The 25,857-nt window shown below is 39.1% G+C and overlaps 1 protein-coding gene across 2 annotated transcripts in view; it reads left to right on the top strand.

The window, feature by feature from the left end:
• The window catches only part of mtr (5-methyltetrahydrofolate-homocysteine methyltransferase), a 94,134-nt gene extending 72,297 nt beyond the window's left edge, over nt 1–21,837 (top strand). Inside the window, exons 24-33 of one of the 2 annotated variants that reach the window (XM_057826815.1) lie at nt 266–386; nt 463–544; nt 3,356–3,454; nt 3,617–3,692; nt 4,281–4,436; nt 10,723–10,922; nt 10,995–11,195; nt 15,815–16,007; nt 19,737–19,849; nt 21,546–21,837. In XM_057826815.1, the coding sequence (XP_057682798.1) occupies nt 266–386; nt 463–544; nt 3,356–3,454; nt 3,617–3,692; nt 4,281–4,436; nt 10,723–10,922; nt 10,995–11,195; nt 15,815–16,007; nt 19,737–19,849; nt 21,546–21,635 (1,331 nt within the window). In that variant the 3' untranslated portion in view covers nt 21,636–21,837. Of the gene's footprint in view, nt 1–265; nt 387–462; nt 545–3,355; nt 3,455–3,616; nt 3,693–4,280; nt 4,437–10,722; nt 10,935–10,994; nt 11,196–15,814; nt 16,008–19,736; nt 19,850–21,545 lie in introns of both variants that reach the window. The other variant, XM_057826814.1, reaches the window with a different exon arrangement.
• Nucleotides 21,838–25,857: the final 4,020 nt, after the last annotated feature.

Here is a 25,857-nt window from a genome sequence, read left to right as displayed (position 1 = left end):
TAATACTGCATTTGGAGAATAGAATACACACCAAACGTGTGCGGATACGACGGGAACTCAAGTTTTGTCGGAAAGAAACACTCACCCTAATTGTTAGAGAGTTTGAGGTGCCAATGAAAATGTCATTTATAAAGAAAATATCAAGCTTGTTTGTCAAAAGAAAAATAAAAAATTCATAAATTAGCCGCTTCTTTAGAGAGAGAGTGAAAAAAAATCTGATTTATAGTCCATAAAATACTGTAATCTAACATTTGGATTCTTGCAGACATTATTGGTTTGTCCGGTCTGATCACCCCTTCTCTGGATGAGATGATCTACGTGGCCAAAGAGATGGAGAGACTGGGCTTGGTTACACCGTTGCTCATTGGAGGAGCCACGACATCAAAGTAATGCAACCACTCTGCACTATTTTTCTTCTCTTTGATTGACCACTTTAGTACTGGTATGTTTCTCGTTTGATAGAACTCACACAGCAGTTAAGATTGCCCCACGCTACACCTCTCCTGTTATCCATGTTCTGGATGCCTCTAGGAGTGTGGTGGTGGTAAGAATGTCTACTCCTGCATGACTAGCTAACATAGACTTACTAACATACTCCTGCTCCTACTCGACAGTAGTAGATAGAAAATGTAATTGTTTTGTCAGTTGGTTTACTTATCACCTGAAATTAGTCGTAAATCGAAATCAAATGAATGATTACGAAAAAAAAAGGCTACATTTGTTTCACTGGTTGAATATTTTCAAAGTTGACATTTCTTCATTCATTCATTCTATAAGCAACACTATTAACAATTCAAACTTCTGTTATCATTAAATAACATCTTGAAGATTGCCAAAATTATCTAAAAGACACTCAATTCCTTATCGTTTTTATAACATTTTTCGAGTTCACCGAAGCAGCCCAGAAGGACCAAGGGGGCCCTAGTTAGTAGGAAGTCGGAACTATAACCGATCTGATACTCACTATTGGTATCTGTGAGCGATAAGGCTATTTTTGGAGTATCGGACAGTATCAGATTTGGTCACAAGGTCCTGTATACATGTGTGTTTTCAGCACCGTCACACTTTTTGAATGGGCAAATGTGTCCACTGTCTGGGACTACTATTAAGATTTTATAATAATACTTTTTCCTCCAGACAGTACTAGCAGGGCTCACTTAAATAGAAACAAATGATTCGTCATTTACGTTTTTTTTTTTTTTTTTTTTTAGTTTTCTTATTTTTGTCTAAAAAATATATGTTTCGATTAGCTTCAGATTGGTATCAGAAAAGCATATCTTGTGGGGGGGGGGAAATCAGACACGATCAGAGATCTCTAAACTCACGAGCGTGTTCATTAATCATCACTGAAGAAGGGAGTAAATGAAAAACTCAAAGGTAGTATTTTCTCTCCTTTATTCAAGGATTTCAAAATCGCTCTCTGTGTTGATAGATAGATAGATAGATAAATAGATAGATGTCTATATATACAGTATATATATATCTACAGTGAGGATTGGAAGTATTTGTACACCTTGTGATTTTCTACTTAAAGAGACATTCTAAAAAAAAATCGGGAACTCACATTGTATGATTTTTAAAAATAATTTACTTGTAATTTACTGGGGTCAAAGTAGACAAAGATGTGCTTGTTGCCGTCGGCGTCGGGGTTGGTGTAGGACCATGGTGTTTCACTGAAAGTTATTAGATTGAAATATTACATAAAACATGTAAAAGCTGATTGTTTTTTAATATGGACGCAGAAATGTCTAAAATAAAATCTAGAGATACAAAATCCAACATGGCCGTCGTAGCAAAACAATGAGCTTTTTCCTTTGAAAATTCTTGTGAATAAATGCTTAAATCCCTGAATTCTTTATAGATATGGACGTAAAACATTCTCGATTCTTGGTTAAAAGCAAAAAAAAAAACAAAAAAAACAAGCAGGTGGCATTTATTTTACATAAATATTGTGAATGTGCTGCTCGTCTTTAAGTTCACTGTGGCGCCGCCTTACCACAAGTCCACAACAGACAGATTTTTACATTAAAATTCTTGTGAATAAATTCTTACATCCCTGAATTCTTTATTTATATGGATGTGAAACAGTCTCGATTCTTGGTTAAAAGCAAAAAAAAAAGCGTGCAGGTAGTATTTATTTTACGTAAATATGGTTAATGTGCGGCTCGTCTTTAAATTCACTGTGGCGCCGCCTTACCACAAGTCCACAACAAAGAGCTTTTTATTTTTACGTTGAATTTCTTGTGGCGCCGCCTAACCACAAGTCCACAACAAACAGCTTTTTACGTTGAAATTCTTGTGAATAAATGCTTAAATCCCTGAATTTTTTATAGATGTAGATGTGAAACGGTCTCGATTCTTGGTTAAAAGCAAAACAAACCGTGCAGGTAGTACTTATTTTACGTAAATATGGTTCATGTGCGGCTCGTCTTTAAGTTCACTGTGGCGCCGCCTTACCAGAAGTCCACAACAAAGAACTTTTTACGTTGAAATTCTTGTGAATAAATACTTAAATCCCTGAATTCTTTATAGATATGGACGTAAAACATTCTCGATAATTGGTTAAAAGCAAAAAAAAAAAACATGCAGGTAGCATTTATTTTACTTAAATATTGTGAATGTGCTGCTCGTCCTTAAGTTCACTGTGGCGCCGCCTTACCACAAGTCCACAAAAAACAGCTTTTTACGTTGAAATTCTTGTGAATAAATGCTTAAATCCCTGAATTCTTTATAGATATGGTCATAAAACAGTCTTGATTCTTGTTTAAAAGAAAAAAAAACGGGCAGTTTGAATTTACTAGTATTAGTACTATATACTAGTTTGTTAGCTCTTTGTTATGATAAGGGGGCTGGCACAATATCTTTTTCCGTTGAAAATTCTTGTTAATAAATGCTTAGTTAACTGAATTATATATAGATATGGACGTAAAACAGTCTTGATTCTTTGTTAAAAGCAAAAACCGGGCAATTGGAAGTTATTTTACGTAAATATTGCGAGATATTGAGTTGCTAATTTCTCCAATTGATTTTTTTCACAACGTTTCAAAATGCGTGCATGGTACGAAAAATATAATAGTTACCTTGAATCCTCGAACAAATCACTCCTGAGACAATCCTTCTTGTTAGTATACGGTCCAGATTTCGTACTTTTTAAGTGTGAATCCGGGATTATGCTCAAAAGCATGTGTGAGAGTTTCACTCCCACCAATGTCTAATAAATAAAGCTGAGTCACACAGCCTCCTACAGGCAGGCGGGGCGCAGAGAATGACTAAGCTTATCAGTCAAGTATCTTGATGTCTATGGCTCTGCATAGGATGTAATCAAATAATCAGACTTTTCTTTATTCTACGCCAGTGCTCTCAGCTTCTAGATCATAATGTAAAAGAGGACTACTTTGAAGACCTGAAAGAAGAGTATGAGGAGATAAGACAGGAGCATTTTGACTCCTTGAAGGTATGACAGAGTAAAATGAGGTCTGATATCTCACACACAAATGAAGTTTTTTTACCACTTTATATAACTACACATTTCAAAGATGATAGATTCATCCTGCATTGCAATTTGTTTCAGCGAATGGAACTATCTTCCTTCTCTTGATGATTTTTTTCTTTGCAGGAGCGTCGTTATCTGTCTCTGTCTCAGGCTAGAGAAAAAGCGCTACGTATTGATTGGCTATCAACAACAAAGCCAAGTAAGTTATCTTTTAATACGTTTCTTTTTATGTTCAATTGGTTTTATTTTCTGTTGATAACCATTTCAAAATTTGGCCATTTAAAGAAACTGGTTTGCAAACACGGTTAAGGGTAACAAACAAAATCACGGATCGGCTCATTTTTCAGATCAGCAAAATGGAAACATTTAAATTTGAATAAAATATTTTGGGACGCAAAAGGGCACCCTTTAATGCTACTGTAGGTGCAGACAAAATAGGGCTAAATTACAAGGGAACAAATACCATCTTTTTTTTTAAAAATTCATTTCAGTCTAACAAATAATTATATCACAAAAAAATCAGCATTTGAAATTGTGTCCCTTAAATGAAACTAAAATTTAGCACATGTTGTAGAAAAATGTGCAATAATATACATATAATTGAAATATTTTTATTGTTGCAATATTTCTGAAAAAAATTGTGGTCAGTTTGTGGCCACAAGTAACTTTAACCACATGATTTATTTATTTAATTTATTGCCAGTCTGGAAAGTAAGCACTATACACCATTTACTTCTAATGCTGTATAACAGGATGCAGGATAATCATGATTCACATTATCTTTCAGTGATTCCCCAGTTCTTCGGCACCCGTGTTTTTGATCATTATGACCTGACCAAACTGCTTGAATTCATTGATTGGAAGCCTTTCTTCGATGTCTGGCAGCTGAGAGGCAAATACCCCAATCGTGGCTATCCTAAGATCTTCAATGACAAGACAGTTGGTATGTATTCATATTCAAACCAAAATGCTGGAAGTAACACATTTGTTCAGTGGTATCTTCTGCACCTCTTTTAAAGAATGATAATAATAATAAAACCTAAAGGCACGCTATTGAAAATCAATATCAAATGTACGACTTGTCTCAAATCATTTCTTTCAACTTGAAGTCAAGTGGAGTTTCATTCAATATGAATGGCTGTCTGCCACAGTAGAAATTAGGGATGCAACGATAGTTATGTCACGGTTCGGTGCGATTTTCGATACGAAGGACATGATTTTTGATTCGATTCAATACATTTAATGCTCTCAAACAAAAAAATACAAATGTTTTTTCTTTTTCTTTTTTTTTTTTTTTTTTTTTTTTTTTTTGCTAACAAGCAAAAATAACAACGCCATCATATGACAGGCATGAAAATCACTCAGCTTTCAGCGAAATTCACCGTTTTGAAGTCAAAAAGGGTGACCTACGTGAATTGTGTAGATCCGAGGAGAACATTTCTAGGGGGAGGGGGTCCTAACTAACTAACTAACTAACTAACTAATGACATGTCTTATTGAAACTGCTAAGCCTGTCGCAATATGCAATGAGTCCATTTATCGCAAGGTAAATAAAAATGAGGGCGGTAATTTTCACGACTGCGTTTTATCACCGCGTGCGTGCATACATTTGTGCGCGCGTGTAGATGACATATGAGATTCGAGTTGTTGTGTCCAGATGTTTATTGGTCAACAACACACCATAGAATTACAGTTCACTCATACAAAATAAGGAAACACATCAATATTAAACACTAAACGTTAGCATTGCTACACTGAGACTAATGGGGAAAAAAGACAACTTACTTTACCCTGCTATAAAACATTGGCAGTCTTTTCCAAAACACAAACTTGCGGTTAAAAGGTGACACTTCAAACATAAAAAATCGCTGGTTAACAGCATTTGCAAACGAAAAAATTTAACGAAAAAAAAAATCTACTAGTAACTCCACGAGCAATGACGAAAAGTGCTTTTTGCGGAGTGTAAAGTTGTTAGCGGTTTAGCAAACTTACTTCCGGTGAACATTTCAAAATAAAAGCACGTAACGTTTGTCATATAAATAACGATTTCTGGAGTTAATCCCACATACTTCAGAATTAATACTATAATATGTAAATACTATATTACTCCTGAATTCAGATTTTACACTAAGAATAACTTTAAAATGACACCCTTTTTAAAAAAATATGATTGGACATTGATATTATAATTATTATAATACTATTATATATAGTAGTATATATAATAATAATAATAATAATATGACTTAGGTAACTAATAGCTATAACTAATAACTATAATAATAATGCTAGACATTAGGTAACTAATAGCTATAACTAATAACTATAATAATAATGCTAGACATTTTTTTTAATAAGAATTATTTTGAATAAGGTTGGAAAGGGGAAGTCAGTGTTCTGAATCTGTTTACGTTCACTCGTTCGCACTAGTAAATGCTATCAGCTAAGCCTGCACAATATATCGTTTGAACATCGCCATCGCAATGTGCGCATGCGCAAAAGTCACATCAAAAATGAGGGCCGATGGCGCCATTTTTCAGAGCATCGGAATCGGGTTTTTATTTAAAAACAACATATATTCATGTTTTTCTGCTTCATGCTCGTACAGCACCACAGTGTCTCACTCTCCCTCCTGCTAGGCAGCACGACCAAACTGTTTTTCTTCATCAACAGTGCAGCTATCCCGAACGGAGCTATTCAAGTTATTTGGTGAAAATGTTCTCATTTTAATATCGCAAACTTCCCAAAAATCGCAATGATAGTTTTTTCCAGTATCGTTCAGGCCTACTATCATCATTTGACCACAGTTCTTCATATGTGATTATTGTTATTTACATGTTTATTTGTACTTTAGCAAAGAATTTAAGTGTTCCAAAATGTTTTTGTGAATCAATAAGCGTCAAAAATGCTAACTTAATTAAAATATATATATATATATATACAGTGCCTTGCAAAAGTATTCGGCCCCCTTGAATCTTGCAACCTTTCGCCACATTTCAGGCTTCAAACATGAAGATATGAAATTTAATTTTTTTGTCAAGAATCAACAACAAGTGGGACACAATCGTGAAGTGGAACAACATTTATTGGATAATTTAAACTTTTTTAACAAATAAAAAACTGAAAAGTGGGGCGTGCAATATTATTCGGCCCCTTTACTTTCAGTGCAGCAAACTCACTCCAGAAGTTCAGTGAGGATCTCTGAATGATCCAATGTTGTCCTAAATGACCGATGATGATAAATAGAATCCACCTGTGTGTAATCAAGTCTCCGTATAAATGCACCTGCTCTGTGATAGTCTCAGGGTTCTGTTAAAAGTGCAGAGAGCATTATGAAAACCAAGGAACACACCAGGCAGGTCCGAGATACTGTTGTGGAGAAATTTAAAGCCGGATTTGGATACAAAAAGATTTCCCAAGCTTTAAACATCTCAAGGAGCACTATGCAAGCCATCATATTGAAATGGAAGGAGCATCAGACCACTGCAAATCTACCAAGACCCGGCCGTCCTTCCAAACTTTCTTCTCAAACAAGGAGAAAACTGTTTAGAGATGCAGCCAAGAGGCCCATGATCACTCTGGATGAACTGCAGAGATCTACAGATGAGGTGGGAGAGTCTGTCCATAGGACAACAATCAGTCGTACACTGCACAAATCTGGCCTTTATGGAAGAGTTGGCCGACACCTGGGAGACACACCAAACATGTGGAAGAAGGTGCTCTGGTCAGATGAAACCAAAATTGAACTTTTTGGCCACAATCCAAAACGATATGTTTGGCGTAAAAGCAACACAGCTCATCACCCTGAACACACCATCCCCACTGTCAAACATGGTGGTGGCAGCATCATGGTTTGGGCCTGCTTTTCTTCAGCAGGGACAGGGAAGATGGTTAAAATTGACGGGAAGATGGATGCAGCCAAACACAGGCACATTCTGGAAGAAAACCTGTTGGTATCTGCACAAGACCTGAGACTGGGACGGAGATTTATCTTCCAACAGGACAAAGATCCAAAACATAAAGCCAAATCTACAATGGAATGGTTAAAAAATAAACGTATCCAGGTGTTAGAATGGCCAAGTCAAAGTCCAGACCTGAATCCAATCGAGAATCTGTGGAAAGAGCTGAAGACTGCTGTTCACAAACACTCTCCATCCAACCTCACTGAGCTCGAGCTGTTTTGCAAGGAAGAATGGGCAAGAATGTCAGTCTCTCGATGTGCAAAACTGATAGAAACATACCCCAAGCGACTTGCAGCTGTAATTGGAGCAAAAGGTGGCGTTTTAATAGTATGAACGCAAGGGGGCCGAATAATATTGCACGCCCCACTTTTCAGTTTTTTATTTGTTAAAAAAGTTTAAATTATCCAATAAATTTTGTTCCACTTCACGATTGTGTCCCACTTGTTGTTGATTCTTAACAAAAAATTAAAATTTTATATCTTTATGTTTGTAGCCTGAAATGTGGCGAAAGGTTGCAAGGTTCAAGGGGGCCGAATACTTTTGCAAGGCACTGTATATACATATATCTTAAAAACGATAGCACAGACTAAACTTTTTTCAGCACAAACTTAGCACAAACGGTTGACAACATTTTTATATAAATTTACGTCTTATGGGGGTCCAACTTCACAGAGGTTAATTCCCAAGTAAGCAATGATTTACCACTGTTCTAGTAGAGAATTTTGGTTTTGTTTTATTTAACAGTGGCACCTCGCTATCTCGATTCTTAGTGGGAGCATATTGATAACCTTTTGGGATACAAAGTATCATGATATATCACCGTTTCAATATTTTGTCACACCCCTAATTGATTCCTGCTTAGAATAGATATATCGTTGGGGCACTTACAGGTCACGTTTTGTTCATTTTAGGGCATTAACAGGTCACTTTGTGTTGATTGAGTCACTGCCTATTTGTTTGGGCAAATTCTTGGGTCACTTCCTGTCCTGTAACCCTAAATAAACCGGAAGTGACCCATAAATGCCCCAAAATTAAAAAGAAGTGTCTAAAAATCAACAGCAAAAAGCCTGAAATCGACCCAAATTAAACTCATTGGTTGCCACTGACCGCCATAAACGTGCAAACCATTATAAGTGGGAGGGCTTTCAATGAATATTCATTCGCTGCCACCCTCCCAGCTCAAACGGATTTGACGTCTAATAGTGATAAACTCACAGAAGGATGCTAATAGCTTGTTTTTCTGTTTTATCTTGAGCTTTGTACCGCAAATCTTATGGTATCGTGAGATACTAAGAGGTTCCACCCCTAATTTCAATGTATTGTCCCACCGTAAGGGTCCACTGTAGAGATGTCGGATCGGACGCCGATATGGGCAAAAAAATGCGCATCAGTATTGGATCGGCCGACACGGAAAAATTCCGATCCAGACTTCCGATCCAGTTTTTTACAAAGTCCGGTCGGGGTTTTACAGCCCAGCGACTTACATAATCCATTCCAGTTTTTGCTGCGGTTTCCCTAAAATCCGGTCCGTATTTTACGGCACACCTTCAACACACTACATTACCGTCTCCCAATTTACTGAGAGACTTTATCGGTAAAAATATCAGCTGTGTGGGATCATTTCGCCTTAAAGGACGACAAAGACGAAGAGGCAGAGTGCAACATATGCCACAATAAAGTCAAGCGTGGTGGTAAAGCTGTAAGAAGTTTTAATACAACCAACCTAATCAAGCATTTAGCGAAATACCACCACAAACAATATAAGGAGTATGTTGAGAAAACCGAAGACAAAAAGAAAGGTCCTACGCAACTAACACTGGCAGAAACCTTTGCTATGCGTGACAAACTCGCACCCGACACTCCCAAAGCCCAGGGAATAACAAGAGTCATTGCCGAAGAATTAATTCTGGATGACGAGCCATTATCTCTCATGAGTAAAGACGCACCATCCAACAGATGGTAGAACCACGGTACAACATGCCGTCATTACATCCTTGAGTGATTCGGCCGTGGAAGATTCGAGAATGATTCACAAACATCCTAATTTTGATTATTGAAATACGTCCAGTATAGCGGAACTAATACACAGCGCGGTCTTCGGGACGCAATGAGAAACCGACCGCATTGTGTCCCGAGAGTAAACATCATTCTTGTCATAGACGCGGGTAATGCCAATGCTCAACTCACGGCTTTAGCTCAACTCATGCTGCTGGATAAAAACCACAAGAATACCTGACTGCTGCTGACAGCCGCTACAAACTACGTCAACATCGTTTTACTGTAGATAATAGATATCATATATATATATAGAACTAGATGCATGATGACAGACTCGACGGCGTTGGCAACATTGAAGTATGGAAAACTAAACGGCCGCCATCTTAAAGCAGGAGACTTCCCTAGTAGGCTGTTGAGAACCTTCCAAGCGAACCTAATTAACTTTTTATCTAAAATACTCCTAAATCGGCAAAATCTTGTCTTGAATCTATCTTCAAAACAGTTTTAAAACTTTCACATGTCGAAAGTAGACAGAAGGGAGATTATGGAATAAGGGGCGCAATTTTAACAACTTTAACAGTTGATTCGCAAAATTAAATGAATTGAATTTAGTTTAAAGCTGCTGGTACAGAATTGGGACTTGAGTATTTTATTTACTGTTTTAAAAGTTAACTTGATACTGAAATAGTCATTTATTTAAACCTGAGAGGTTTTTTATACAATTATTGTAACTAATGCACGAAACATTAAAAGCATCTAATAGCTGGTGGTGGTGGTGGGGGGGGTTGTGGGATTTTCCACTGAGGTTGTTTGTGTGTTTTGCTTTTTTAAGACTGTTAACAATATTATTTGCACGTTTTACTGACTGACTATGCCATTTCTGTTTGTTATTTATAATGTTTTGTGTTTGTCATTGAATAAACAGGTCAGTTTCTTGTTACCAACAGTTGCGTGTTATTCAAACTCACCTAATTCAGCTGGCTAGGTGTTATCAAGAGTACTAAAACTCTTTTCAACATGAGTCTGACAACTAAGTAAGGAGACTAAATAACTTTAACACATGCTCTGATAGGCCGGTATCGGTATCGGCCAGTATCGGTATCGGGTCGGAAGTGCAAAACAATATCGGTATCGGATCGGAAGTGCAAAAACCTGGATCAGGACATCCCTAGTCCACTGTATATATTTTTGCCTGTAATGATTTTTTACCCCACAATTCTCAAAAGCTGGAAGACTAAACCAAATCTCACTGATATTTATTCCCTGTAGGATTGGAGGCACGAAAAGTTTTTGATGATGCCCAGCAGTTGCTTAACCGCATGATTGATAACTCGAGTCTGACGGGTCGAGGATTGGTGGGATTCTGGCCGGCCCAAAGTGATGGCGATGACATCCGTGTGTACAACGAGGGTGACACGGTTCCTAGAGATACCGAGCCGATCTCAATTTTGCACGGTTTACGGCAGCAGGCGAGGCAAAATGTTAATAAAGCTTTGGGTCTCAACGCAAATGCTACAGTTAGTTATATTTCTCTATTTTAGGTGCAAAAGGACAGCACAAGTTCAGAACCCTACCTGTGCTTAGCCGACTTTGTGGCACCCATAGACAGCGATATACCTGATTTCATTGGATTATTTGCTGTTGGAGTGTTTGGTGCTGAGGAACTGAGTCAGCAGTTTCAGGCTGAAGGAGATGACTACAGCAGTATTATGGTCAAAGCTCTGGCTGACCGACTGGCAGAGGTACAGGATCAACCATCTCACTTTTCAATGCGTTTACTTACATATGTCTAATTTAAATATCTTCCGTTGGCACTTTATGTGATGCTTTTCTGAATTTAGTATGTAATTTATGTAAATATTATTGTAAAAGAGCATTAATTTTAATTTCAGGCTATTTGTAAAAGCAAACAATGTCATTATTCCATACAGTATCTGGTACATTGGATAAACTGAGGAGGAATTTCAATCATAGCTTAATTTAAGTGCATTTGAAACCTGGGTTTGGGTATTGTTTGGGTTTTATCCACGACCGGTTACTACACAATACTATCTTCTTAAAATGGGTCTTGTGCTCAAAAGTTTTTTGAACACAAAGATAGTCAAAAAACAATAACTATCCTTTAATTTACAGGGCCAAATTACATACAATTTAAAGTCTTTCAAAAGTATGCAAATTATTAAAATTAGTATTGTCTTCCTTCTCTTCACAAGAGCAACCATACAATAAAGAAAAAAGTTGAAACATTACGAGAATAAAGTCATAATATTACGAGTCTTAAGTTGTAATATGACGAGAATGAAGTCATACATTATAATACTATAGGAAAATTCACAATGTTACAAAAAAAGGTGTCATAATATTACGAGGATACATTCATATATTATAATCAGATTAAAATTGTAATATTACCAAAACTTTTGAGAAGAATAAAAAGATTTAATTCGTTATGTTACGTATCTTTGCGACTTTTTTCTCAGAACATAACGTGATGTTACGTAACCACAATTGTTGTATTTTAATAGAATATGTTATTAGAAACACATATTACCATTGATTTAAAATCTATAATATTTAGTACATGTTTTGACCTACAGAGGGCGCCGTGTTTTACGCGCGCAGTGCACGTTGGGGGTGATGACGTGGTTGGGCTGTACTGTGAGAAATAGCTGTGCTAGCTAGCGAGCAAAGCTAGTATGACGACTGGCACAATTTTGTCACATTCTGCTGCTAGCATCCAATTTAAGCTCATCGGCAATGTCTTTAAACCGATCCTAGGCGGCTTGCTGAGATATTGACGTGCTGCCATGTGACAGTTTGTATTCTTGACCCCTTCGTTGTGAGTTGCATCTTTGCCTTGGTTTTTCCATTTGTCTGCCTCTCACCGCGGTTTTCCCTCATTTTTTGTGTGTGTTCAATAAACCCTTTTACGCTATCTCTATGTTATTGAGACAAAAGTTGAGCTTTTTGGGAAAAACGTGGCCTTCAAAGGAAAGAACACGGTCCCCACAGTCAAACGTGGCAGAGGTTCCCTGATGTTTTGGAGTTCCTTTGCTGCCTCTGGCACTGGACTACTTGACCGTGTGCATGGCATTATGAAGTCTGAAGACTACCAACAAATTTTGCAGCATAATTTTGGGCCCAGTGTGAAAAAGCTGGGTCTCCCTCAGAGGTCTTCCAGCAGGACAATGAACCAAAACACACTTCAAAGAGCACTCGAAAATGGTTTGAGAGAAAGCACTGGAGACTTCTAAAGTAGCCAGCAATGAGTCCAGACCTGAATTTCATAGAACACCTGTGGAGAGATCTGAAAATGACAGTTTTGAGAAGGCACCTGTTTTCCGAAATTTCCAGGTTCGCGGTGTGTCAGCAACCAGCACACTTTTGCTCAATAGACGATGTTTATTGATTAGAAAATGCAGAATAAATTATTCATCGATTATAATCCCACAAGAGCAAGCAAACAAGTATCAAAAACAAGCATAACAAATGGCAACGATAACGCTAGATTTGAGTTTGTCAATCCCAGAATCCCCGCACTACCGTTACAGCACAACCAGGTGTTCCTTTAGCAATGAAAATCGCTTACCGTGACGAATGAGGGGGAGCCAACGCTCCGGTAAGGCGGCGAAGGAACAAAGCCAGGCGATCCGTACGTGACCCGCTGGCGGACTTCACTGGTCGCCCAGAAATGCCCAGTTTTTGTAGGAACGCGCCACACGGGGGCGGAGACGGCCAACCTCCGCTCCCAGGAGGCGCGGCCCCGTCCAATGACAAAGCTACTTTTGGTTCAGCCCCTCGAAAAAGGGGCTTTTCTTTGCGTGGTTCCCAGATTGTGCCGTCCGGTAGCAGATGTTGTGTTCCCACGGTAAATATTATGAGTGCAAAACAGGTTATCTCTTGGGATTCCTTCCTAACTATGAAACTCAAGGCCATACATCACAAAGGCATAATGTAATATTTTCCCCCATCAGCACCCTTCAAATCGCAGAGACCTGGAGAAATTGGGCAAAGAAGAATGGTCTAAAATTCCAGCAGAGCATTGTAAGAAACTCATTGATGGATACCGGAAGTGGTTGTTCGCAGTTATTTTGTCTAAAGGTTGTGCTACCAAGTATTAGGCTGAGGGTACCAATACTTTTGTCCGGCCCAGTTTTGTGTAAAATGATCATGACTTAATGTTTTCTCTTTTGTGTTTTTTTCATTGCAAGCAAAATAAATAAAGATATTACTGTTGTGACATCATGCGGGGGCAAGTAGTAGAGGGCCGTTACATTCTTAGGCCAGAGATGAAGAATCCAGTCAAAATGGCCGCCAGCCAAAAGACTACGCCTCCCAGCATGCCGCACAACTCCTCCAGGTGTGGCTGCTTAAGCTACTTAATTGCAGCTAGCCTGGATGACTGTATAAGAGACGACTAGATGAAGCAAAGAGAGAGGCAGAAGGAAATTGACAGAAAGACTTGGAAGAAACTATTTTGATGAGAACAGACCTAAGTTGCCATTTGAGAGACATTTTAGTCGATTGTTTGTTTTGTTACTTCTTCTGCCGCCTTTCAGGCTTTTTCTTTTGGGGAAGCCCGCTGTCTTTTTTCCTGAATAAAGAACTGTTTGGTTGGACACCTTGGCGTCTCGAGCTCCTTCCTGGCCAGGCCTACCTCGTGTTCGGTCACACTACCAAAGCATTTGTAATTGCAATCATTTTCTGGGAGAAATTGAGCATTATCTGACAGAATTGCAAGGGTGCCAATTAAGCCTGAACGATATATCGTTTAAACATCGCCATCGCGATGTGCGCATGCTCTGTCACTGCGGCACTTGCTTATTAAAGTTAACGATGGCTTTGATCTGGTCAAAGAAGCCGGGCAGCAATCTGTCAATCATCGTTTAACTTGTTAAACAGTTTCTGCAAAGAAGCGCGTGCTGGAATGAATGTGTGTGTCTGTGGGGGGAGAATGTGGAGACGTGAGATATATAAAATAAACGCCAGAAGTGATTATGAGGAGTTTGTAATTTCTACATGTCACTCCAAAAGTCACAGCCATGTTAGGTAAACAGAAGCATTTAATAAAGCCAAGCATTTTTCTACTACAGTACTTTATTGTTGTTTAAAAATGATTCAGTGGGACAGTTATGTTTAAAACTGATCATAATTATTACATTTGAAGTGCTTAAAAAGCATTTATTAATATACATATATATACATTTTTTTATACTCATACTTTGAGGGAAAAAAAGTGAGAAAAAACATGTCTTATATGTATCTCTTTCCAGTGCTAGATCTGAATAAATACATTGAGCACACACACACACACACACAAACAAAAAAAATGGGAGGGGGGGGGTGCGCTACTTCATGGTTTTTCACTTATCGCGGCGGGTTCTGGTCCATATTAACCGCGAAAAACGATGGAATACTGTACACTGTGGTCATGATGAGTCATCCAAACTTCCAGTCTTTCCAAACAGCTATTCAAGTCATCTAGTGAAAATTTCTTTGAAAAAAAATATTTTTTTTGTAATATCGCAATATAATATCCCAATATATCGCAAACCCCCAAAAAATCGCAGCAATAGTTTTTTCCAATATCGTTCAGGCTTAGTGCCAATACTTTTGGCCAGTAGTGTTTATGAACTGTTATACTATACTATAACCTGACATGACCATATTAGACAATACACAAAGTCATTGAGTTCCGGCTAGAAAAAATCTACACAAATGAAACATCACCGGTCCAAAGAACAGGAGTGCCCTCTTCTGACGAAAACATATTTCCCACCATCAAATTAAAACGATCATATCGGGTGGGCTATTGGTGCAAAATATAAACCGGAAAAGAGGTTGAAATCGCTTTGGAGTAATGTTGTCGGAAGTGTTCTATATCCAATAGATTATTTTCCTATGGTGCTTTAGAGATGCCATGTAATTGAACAGGCTAGCGTGATCATTGGACTTCTGACTGCAAGCTTGTATGGAGTCATGTGACTGTATAGTTATGCCTGATTAGTATGATGGAGTCCTGTAGCACCACTGTGGGCGTCTCTCGCAAAAATAAAATCTAAAGAGGAAAAATGTAAGTACACGTGTAGCCCAAAGTAGCAGAGTAAGAGTAGCATCTCTTCTCAAGTAGAGAATGGCGTGGTAAAACTACTACTCTTAGAAGTGCAGTTTTTTCAATAAGGTACTCAAGTAAAAGTAACGGAGTAAATGTAATGTGTTACTAATCACCTCTGCTCACGAGTCATGTTTTCTCCACCCCTGCTCTCAAGAGACCTCTTTGAAAGTACCCTTTTTAGATCCATCCTTGCCATTACACTAAGTGCAACCAAGCAGAATTTGACCTCATCTTTATTTTCCCTAGGCATTTGCTGAGCAGCTCCATGTTCACGTACGCAAAGAACTGTGGGGCTACTGTGCTGATGAGTGTCTGCTGGCTTCAGACCTCCACAAGGTTCATTATCAGGGTATCAGACCCGCCCCAGGATACCCAAGCCAGCCGGATCACACTGAAAAGATTGTAATGTGGAACCTCGCTGGTATACAGGAGAAGACTGGTAAGAATTAGGGGTGTGACAAAATGTCGAAATGGTGATATATTGTGATACTTTGTATCCCAAAAGGTTATCGAATTGCTCCTGTCAAGATTTGAGACATCGTTTTAAAAAGGTGTCAATTGAAAAAAAATAAATAAATAAAGGCTGCCATTGACGGTGCTCGACGCCCAATACAGTTATGGGAACGTTTGTTCATTCAAAACCAGAGCATTCACAGTCATTTGGTCCGATTTTCGGGGCAGTTACGGGTCACTTGCTTTTCATTTTAGGGCATTTACAGGTCATTTCCTGTTGAGTTTGAATCACTGCCTATTCATTTGGGTGATTCCCAGGTCACTTCCTGTTCTGTAACGCAAAATAAACCGCAAGTGACTCATAAAATACCCCAAATCAACAGGGAGTAACTGAAAATCAACAGGTAAATGACCTTAAATGGCTCAAAATTACTCATTGCCTGGCATTGGCTGCCACTGACGGCCATAGACGTTCAATCCGTTTGAAGTGGGAGGGATGGCAGCAAATGAACCCCTCCCAGTTCAAATGGATTGGACGTCTACTAGTGATAAACTCATTCCAATTCACAGCAGAAGCTTGTTTTTCTGTTTATTAGTTTTTTGTAGGATATCCTAGAATGATTTCCTGACCTATATCGTCAGATCGTTATCGTAAGCTTTGTATTGCAAATCGTATCGCATCGTGAGGTGCCAAGAGGTTCCCATTCCTGGTAAGAATACAGTTTTTATACCTATTGATGGAGGCCTGGTGGATTTTAGAATAGCGGTACTCCAAATTAAATATCAACAATAGACCCCAATCACGTGACGTCACAACTCCGCTGCCCTGACTGGTGCCACCATATTGTCCGTCAGCTCATCGTGTTTACATATTACCGCTACGTACATTCCTGCGTCCTACAAAACTGCGTGTTTTTCTGCTTGTCTAAGGAATAACCGCCTAGTAAACGAACCCAAAAACCTTCCTGACAATCGTTGACGTTGAATAATCAAAATGGTGAAGGCATGTGTTGGTTGCAGTAACAGAGAAGATAAACGGTCATTTTAGTAGTTGCTGTGTGCCCATTGTTAAAAGGGCAAATCTCGAAAGCAGCACGGTTTGTTTATCTCGGTCCATGACGCGTTTGTGTCGACACCCATTAGACAGCGGCAAAAACATCAATATAATGCCAACACGATCGCAGATATCATCAGACGGAGACTACGAAGCTCGTCGCCACAGTCGCGCAGCAAGAAGGTGAGCGCAACAACAGGTGTTGTGCCGAAAAATAGCCGCCCTGCGTGAAATGTCCCCCCTGACGGGAGCGCCCACACGGAAACTACTTTCTTGCACTGTGAATATGTATTATTTTACTCTGCTTGAACTAATAAATGTCATACCTGTGTGGTTGTCATTGGGATATGGTCGTGAAAACCTGTAGACTAATACATTTCTGTTCAAAGATGGTTATGTGGCCCAGTCCACTATTTGTTACTAAAATACAGTACTGATATTTTATGTAATTAAATTATTTAAAACTGATCTTACAGTCGTAAATCAATTACTGTAATGCGTCCATAAAAACATTTGATGTTTTCACGTCAATAAAGCGTTATAAATAAGCGCTCCCGTCAGGGGGGGGACATTTCACGCGGGGCAGCTATTTTTCAGCACACACCGGCCCGTTGTCGATCAAGTTTCATTTTACAATCGTGACAAAGGTGACGCTCAGCTGACCAAATGTCGGTTTATATTCGGGCCGGTGCCGATTTTGGGTACCCGATTCCTCATTGTGACATAAACTGGAGTATGATTGGAAATTTTGTGGTCTCAGGACGAGCTCTGACGCACGGGACGGGACCGGACGGGAGGAAACATCGGTTTGGGCATCAAATATGGATCTGGCAACCGGATCGACCGAAGCTTTTCCAAATAACTGCTTTTATGCAACTCATCCAATGAGTTTACAGCGTCTGAAAGCACCGGGGCTTCCATAATTTGCAAGTGAATCCACCTTTAGAAACTACGATCATTGACAATACGGACACACAATGACGGACAATATGGCGGCACAATACAGCGATCACGTGATTGTGTGACGTTGGTGATTGGGGTCTATAGGGATGTCACGAACCGATCACGTGATCGGAAATCAGGCCATTTTTCAGAGGATGGAAATCTGTTGAAAAGGATCGAGTTTTTAATTTAAATAATATATTTGTTTTTCTGCTTCTTGCTCGTACAGTGCCACACCCCACTCCTACTAAGCAGTGCAGCCAAACTGTCCAGTGCAGCTTGCGTTTAGTACTTAAAGTTAACGATGATTGACAGGTTTGTAGCTTTGATCTTTCCGTAGAAGCTGCGTATCTCTAAGATCAAGGGCACAAATGTGTCAATCATCGATAAACTTACATCAGTGTGCTGTGGCAATTCATTGTGTAAGTGAGAGGCTGTTCTCAACAGCGTGAGCGTCAAAGCATGAGTGGAATGGAGTCAATGAAGCATTTCATAAAGACAAGCATTTTTCTACGTTACTGTTGTTTGAAAATAATTCACATTATGAAGACGGTCAGTGGGATAGTAACATGTTTGAAACTTTTTTTAACAACTTTTTTTTCGGTATTGGAACGAGACTCTGGATCGGTAGATTCTCAAAATCAGTCGACTCGTATACTGGTGCAAAAATATGCAATTAGGACATTTCTATACTCAAGGTGTAACACAGGGCTCCAGACAAACATTTTTACTAGGAACAAAGTGGCTCCTAATTTAAGATTCAGGGGTACACACTGTAAATCGACATGCCAAGCTCGGTTTTCTTTGTGTGCGCCAATTGAGCAATATTTCAGTGTTGCTTACATGGCCGAGTCGGGGAAAAGTGACGCGCACACATAAGGTTTATATGTGTGCGACATGCATTGCCAGCGACTCCGTCAGAGCAATACCTGCACAAAATAAAAAACCCTATACTTTTCACCCAATTCCAGTCCACTGAAAAGAGACGCGCTCGCCCTGATTTCCGATCACATGATCGGATCGGGACATCCGGAGTAATGTGACACAGCATTTACCTGTGTCATACCTTTCAGACATGGAGATGTACCAGGAATTACCTGGGTTGGATCAGACTTGTCCCGTCTTGGCAACTTAGCGCTCTCTGTGCAGGAAGGGCGAGGGGCGGGAATTTATAACCCAGACATTGTGTTATTTTTGGTTGGCATTGGCAACCAAAATAAACCACACATTTCCAAAGATGGACTGTGTCTTCCTCGGCTCTAAGATCCAGTTGAAATGTATTTTTTGTAATGCTTCCAGTTAAATTTTGCTTTCTTTCCAGTTTGCCATGTTGATAAGTGCAATGTTTGTTTACCACTTTTCGGCTTATCAGCAGCCTTCGCACTGTAACCCGGTAATCAAACGGCTGCTTTCACATATGCTGTGTCCCGGGTAAGTCCCGGACAGGACACAACGACGCAACCCGGTTAACGTCCGTGTCATCTTTGTGTCCATCGACCCAGCAAACTGCTTTTGATTTAACCGGAGTTCAGTGAATGTCTGAAAGGGGCTTTGTATATACTGTATTTACTGTATATGGTTTGACTTTCAGTTTAATACACATTTCTGTTTGGCTGTTAATACCTGCGAACTCATTCTGTTTACCCGTGATTCAAATGTTGAATTAAATGTGTGCACATGCAAAGAATATGATTATATACAACTTATTTATGTGTGCAGGTATTGCTCTGACGGAGTCGCTGGCAATGCGGCCCGCTGCCTCGGTCTCTGGACTTTATTTCTCCAACCCTCAGGCTTCATACTTTGCTGTTGGAAAGATCACCAAGGAGCAGGCATGTTCTACAAAAATTATTTAAAAAAAAAAAAAAAAAAAAAAGTTAAATGGTAAAAAAAAATAGTTAAATGGTAAAATTGGAAATCACAAGTGTTTACGTAGAACAGGGGTGCCCAAGTCATCTATCCAGCCTATTTTCCACTTCTCCCTTCTCCAACACACTTGAATCAAATAATCAGGATCGTTATCAGACTCCTGCAGAGCTTGCGGATGAGCTGATCATTTGATTCAGGTGTGCTAAAGGAGGGAGACATGAAAAATAAGCCGGATCTAGAGCAGGGGTCCCCAACCTTTTTTGCACCACGGACTGGTGTTCTGACAAATTTTGCAACCCATCAAGAATTCCAACGATGCGGTTCTGCACGTGCAAGTAGCGTTAAACATGGCCGCCAATGCAGCGATTCCAAAGTAAACACTACAAACTTTCATGAAAGAAAGGAAAATTAACTTACGTTTGATCATGGAAGGACTTGTAGAAAAGTTCTCCTCAGATACATCCTGCTATGTTAGCTGCACACAACAACTGCACACTGCTCTCACCATTAACGACTTCGCCTTGTCGTTAAGCATTAAGAAGAAGCCCGCTTCCCAAAGATACGATGTTGGAAATTGTAGCAAGGTTTTCAATGCTCTCGTAGCGAGTTTAGGATGTTCCGGAATCACTTTAATCCAGAACCTCGGTAAAGTTGTTGTCTCAAATGTACGTGTAATAAGGTCGCCGTCATTTGCGATCTCTACAAGTTGATCCTCCTGTTGCACAGACATGCTTGAATCAATCGGTTTATTCACAAACGGGTCACGAATCCACTCATTCGCAGTTCATGGGTCTTCGAGGTTGTAGGCTCGTCAGGGTCCCTTTTCGCCGTAAAAATATTTCCAAAGATGTCTGTTTTCCAGTCATTTTCGCTCGTGTGGGGGCTAATTATTTCCGGGAACAAACATGCTGCGCCCGTGGCCTAGTAATACGTTATAATCGAGGACAAGCGAACATAGATATATTATGTACACAAACAAGATGTGCTGCTAGCAGTTAAATCAATGGATTTCTATGACGACATTCTAATCTATCCTGTAGTATTATATCTAGAGTAGACAGGGATATTGGTGTGTTAAGCAGGGGCACGGGGTTAATTCGGCCAGAATGCGGTCGTTATTAAATTATTATTTCTGTGCGGCCCGGTAGCAAATGCGCCACGGACTGGTACCGCTCCGCGGCCCGGCAGATGGGGACCACTGATCTAGAGGACCAGACTTGGTCACGCCTGACTAAGAATATTCACTGCGGCTTGGCCTCGAACCCTAAATCTGCATACATGTTGCAGGCATGAAAATCACTCACCTTTTGAAGTCAAAAACGATGACCTACGTGAATTGTGTAGATCCGAGGAGAAAATTTTTAAGGGGAGGGGGGTCCTAATTCCATCTAAATAACTAACGACATGTTTTATTAAAGTTGCTAAGCCTGTCGCGATATGCAATGAGTCCATTTGTCGCAAGGTAAAGAAAAATGAGGGCGATAATTTTCACGGCTGCGTTTTATCATGGCGTGCTTGTGTGCGTGTAGATGACATATGAGACTGTTGTATTTTTCAGGAAAACTGAACATTGTTTTTGCTGGCTCTAGCATTGTAAGACGCTTTCAGGGATAATGGAGGCTGACTGACATCTTCCATTTCTTTGTTTTTTCATACCAGGTTGAGGATTATTCAAGAAGGAAAAAGATGAGTCTTGAGGACACTGAGAAGTGGTTGGCTCCCATCCTTGGTTACGACAGTGAAGTGTAGAACACGTCTAGTGAACATCACTTAAGTTAGTATTGTTTTGTATGCACGGTACTTCACTATGTTCTGATAGTATGACTTATTTAGCTAGCCATGAGCACAAATTGCTGACACTTTGACTGGCTAGTACTTTTTTTACTCTGACAGATAAACCTATTGTTAAGAATACTGATATTGAACCACAAAATGTGTGACATTTTTTATTGACGAAAATAAACAGATTTGATCTGCATCTTTTAATCTTGTGTTTGACTGAGATTGTAAAATTGACCTGCAATTAGATACTGCTGAAAAATTTTAATGGGGTTGAGACCAGCATTGATGTTGAGTATTTTTTTTTTTTTTTTACTGTGTATTATCTTGCATGAGATTTTTCCTATTTTCCTTCACTGATGGAGCATACACTTTACTATCAGTTGATGGGACACGGGCCTATTTTCAAAACTTAAAATTCAAATATTTTCAAAACCAAAGCTGCGAGCAACCTAAAACCAAAACAGGCACCTCCATTAGGTACACATGAGTCTCCATGAGCAGCGAAATAAAAAAATTCAAAGTCGTTCCCTAATAAAATCCTGATTTATTATTTTTTTATACAAGTAAAACAAAGTTTAAAATGGCTATTCTCAAATTCTATGCTAAATGTACAAAAATTACCAAATGCAGAAATAATCACCTATATCTTCTGGATCAATAGCAATATTTTGCATATCATATAAGTTTTTGCCTGAAGTAGCGGTAGCTAGTTTTCAACTGTGAAGTTCAAATACGAATCCTTAGGTAGACATTTATAATATTACCCTAAATAAGGAGAGAAGGCACTCAATCTAGTTGAAAAGTTTGCAAGGAGAAGGAGGGGAAACTGTACAGTGTAATACCAGACTACAAAATACAGCTTCCGCAATCGTTCTGACTAGCCCCTCCATCACCTCTCTTTCTATTTGGGATGGCCCTAGCAACAGACTGGTGTCTTGCCCTAAAAGGGAAAGGGGAAGCAAGCTGGCGACACCCCTTGTACAGTATTTGTTTGGCTATGTGTGTGCATGTAGGTGTAATTATATACGTGTGTGTCAGCACATTTCAGAAAAGCAAAGCTGCCTCTTTTGCCTCTGTCCTTGAACAGGCAAGAGGCCTCTTCAAGGCTTCTTCAGGACAAAACATTCCTTCTTTGTGAGCAACAATAAGCAAAAACATTTCTTCATTGCGAGCAGCAATTTATTAGAGCAAATATATAATAATTATCTCATCAAATACATTTCATGAAGCAATAGCATTTGGTAAGTAATAAAATGCCACAATATGATATCTTAAATGTCCCAAACAGTTTAGTTTCTCAATGTCTGTGGCTTGTCCTCGAAGTTGACCTGTGGAACCTAGGCTGGTTTAAACCGGTCAGAATGACAAGGCAGTTTTATCAAGAACCAAACATGTCTATAGTTATCAATTACTAAAATGTCTCTTTACTACGATCAATCATGCAACATACTAGTATAGCAATCAATAATTTATTGTGAGTGTCATTGGTAAAAGCAAATATTAAATAAACATTTAATAATTATCTTATCATCAACAGCTAATCAATCACTCAATTTTCGCACCAGAAACTTAATATTTGAGGAAAGCATCCAGAATCATCTTAATTCTACTCAACAAAAGCAAAATTTGCCTTTTTCTATATACATTCACAATTTATTTAGGTTGAATTCTGATGTTACTATTGCCTCAGCACAGAGGCACGTGTTGTTGGCAATCTGGCCCTCGTTTTTAGATGGGAATTTTACATATGATGAAACACGTAAAGGGCAAAAAAAAAAAAAAAATTGTACGGCCGTACAAATGTCTTAATTACTACTTTTTTTTTGCCCAAAAACTGGCAGTTGGCCGAAAATTACGAAATCATTTGAATGTAAAGTTACGCTACTTTGTATGGATACAACACGGCGGCCATCACAAAACAAAGAGCTTTTTAAGTTTAAAATTCTTGTAAATAAATGTACCTCCTGGAATTTTCTATAGATACGAATATAGAACAGTCTACATTCTTTAATAGAAGCAAGAAACCAGGCACTTATCATTCATTTTACGTAAATATTTCGAACTAAAAGTTACGCTAACCCTTTTTTCACAATGTTCAAAGTGCATTCATGGGGCAATATTATATAATGATTTCCTTGAATCCTCGACCAAATCTCCTCTTGAGATACTCCTGCTTGCTTGTATGCAGTAAAACTTTCGTCGTTTTTCTACCTAAATCCGTCCGGCGTTTGAACGTAGCGTGTGTTTGAGTTAATCAAAGTGAAAGTCAAACGCTCTGCCTAGGTCGGCCCCCAACGGGAAGGCATGGGGCAATGTTTGTGGGAGCTGTCTTGTCAACTGATGGTGAAGTCTATCAATGGAGCTAGCGTTCTTCTATGGAAATGGTTCGTCTTCAGGAAACCTAGGGACTGTTTCCCCTTCAATACAAACCCTTTTGCTTCAATCTGCCAACCACGCCCCCTACTTTCAACCAACAGTCAGATCAAGCGTTCCTCATTCGCCAACCACTCCCCCTGCTTTCAACTTTCAACCTTACCCTGAATCAGTTCATCAAATATTTTCTGTTACGCCCCCCCAAAAGGGAGACGAAAACAATTTGTGCCCCCCCAACTCTCTGCAGCCACTGTAAATAGTATCATTTGTCTATAAGAGTATTGTAAGTACAGTATAATTACATAAGAATTAATATAGATCAATTTATAATAAAGTATAACTTTATGAGCTTTGTTTTGTTTGTAACAGAAAAGCCTTAAAGTGCATTAATTTGAATTTTTAAAAAAAAAATCACATTCAAACTGTAAAAATACACTCGAGGTACATTTTTTTGTGCATTTTTAGTGGACCAAACATAAACAAGGACATTGGTGTTTCATTTTAGGAGAAAATTCCATTTAAAGTCACAAAAAATACATTCTTGGGCCCCACATAAGAGTTTAACTTATCAATAGACTTCAACCAAACTGACCTTCAGACACATATCTGTGGCCATTTAAATAAGTACGTACTCTATTAAACGACCACCTGAGGAAGGTATGATAACAAATTCACCAAACATTGTCAACTTTATTGGATAACAACAGATGGAAAAAATACATTATCACTAAACAATCAAGTACAAGTTCATTTTGTCTACACTTATGGGTTAGTTGACTTGTGGAGTTCCTGTTGTGCTTGTTCTTTTACTGCTACTGTTGTTGCTCAAAACACACACAACACTCTGCCAGATATTGGTCCATCCAAAGGACGAAATCCACCCAGAAAACAAATGCAACTCCATACATGAAATTTTTATTGTTTTGATTTTTTATTATTTTATTTATCATTATTACACGTAAAAAAGAACAAGAAGGAGTGATAGAAGTAGAATGCAACAAGACAAACGAGCAATAAAAGAACAAGCACAACAGGAACACCACAAGTCAGCCATCACCAACCACTGCAAAAGGGAAAACCACATCATGGACTGGGCAAAGGCCAGAGTCATCCGCACTGAAGAAAACAAACATCAGCGCTGGATCAGGGAGGCCATTGAGATCCGCAGTAGAGCCAGAGGACCAACAACAAGGACGAGGGAGCTTTTATACTATGCTATCTCCACTACCTGGACCAGCATCTTGGGGGAGTGAACGGACAGCAGAGAGCGTGACTCGCCTGTCATATCTGACCGTCTATCTTCTCTGATACTGCAAGCAACCGCCACACACGCCTTCACCATTTTGATTATTAATGTTAACGAGCAGAAAAACACGCCATAATAGGAGGAATTTACGTAGCGGTAATGCGTAAACACGACGAGCTGACGGACAATATGGCGCGGAGGCGTGATTGTGACGTCATGTGAGTGGGGTCTATAAGGCGCACCTGACTTTTAGCCGCCACCCACCAAATTTGACGCTAAAACGGCATTTGTACATCGATAACCCGCACTGGACTGTAAGCCACAGCTGTCCTCACTTTATTATGAGATATTTACACCAAAAAATATTAACCAATAACAATTTATTTGACAGCTGCATCATAAAACTATCATAAGAGCAAATGAACCACAATGAAGCTTTGAATCAACTGGCTGCAAAGCTTCATTGCTTCAAGAAGCTTCATTTGGCCATCACTACTCTCTTGGGGGAGACAGTCAACCCCTGCTGTCAACACTGTTGTCATCCTACATACCTCCTAGCATGCATTGCAG

This window comes from Corythoichthys intestinalis, chromosome 21, assembly GCF_030265065.1.
Source record: "Corythoichthys intestinalis isolate RoL2023-P3 chromosome 21, ASM3026506v1, whole genome shotgun sequence".
Classification (NCBI taxonomy): domain Eukaryota; kingdom Metazoa; phylum Chordata; class Actinopteri; order Syngnathiformes; family Syngnathidae; genus Corythoichthys; species Corythoichthys intestinalis.
Note: the sequence above shows the minus strand (reverse complement) of the source record. Positions and strands in the feature narration are given on the sequence as shown.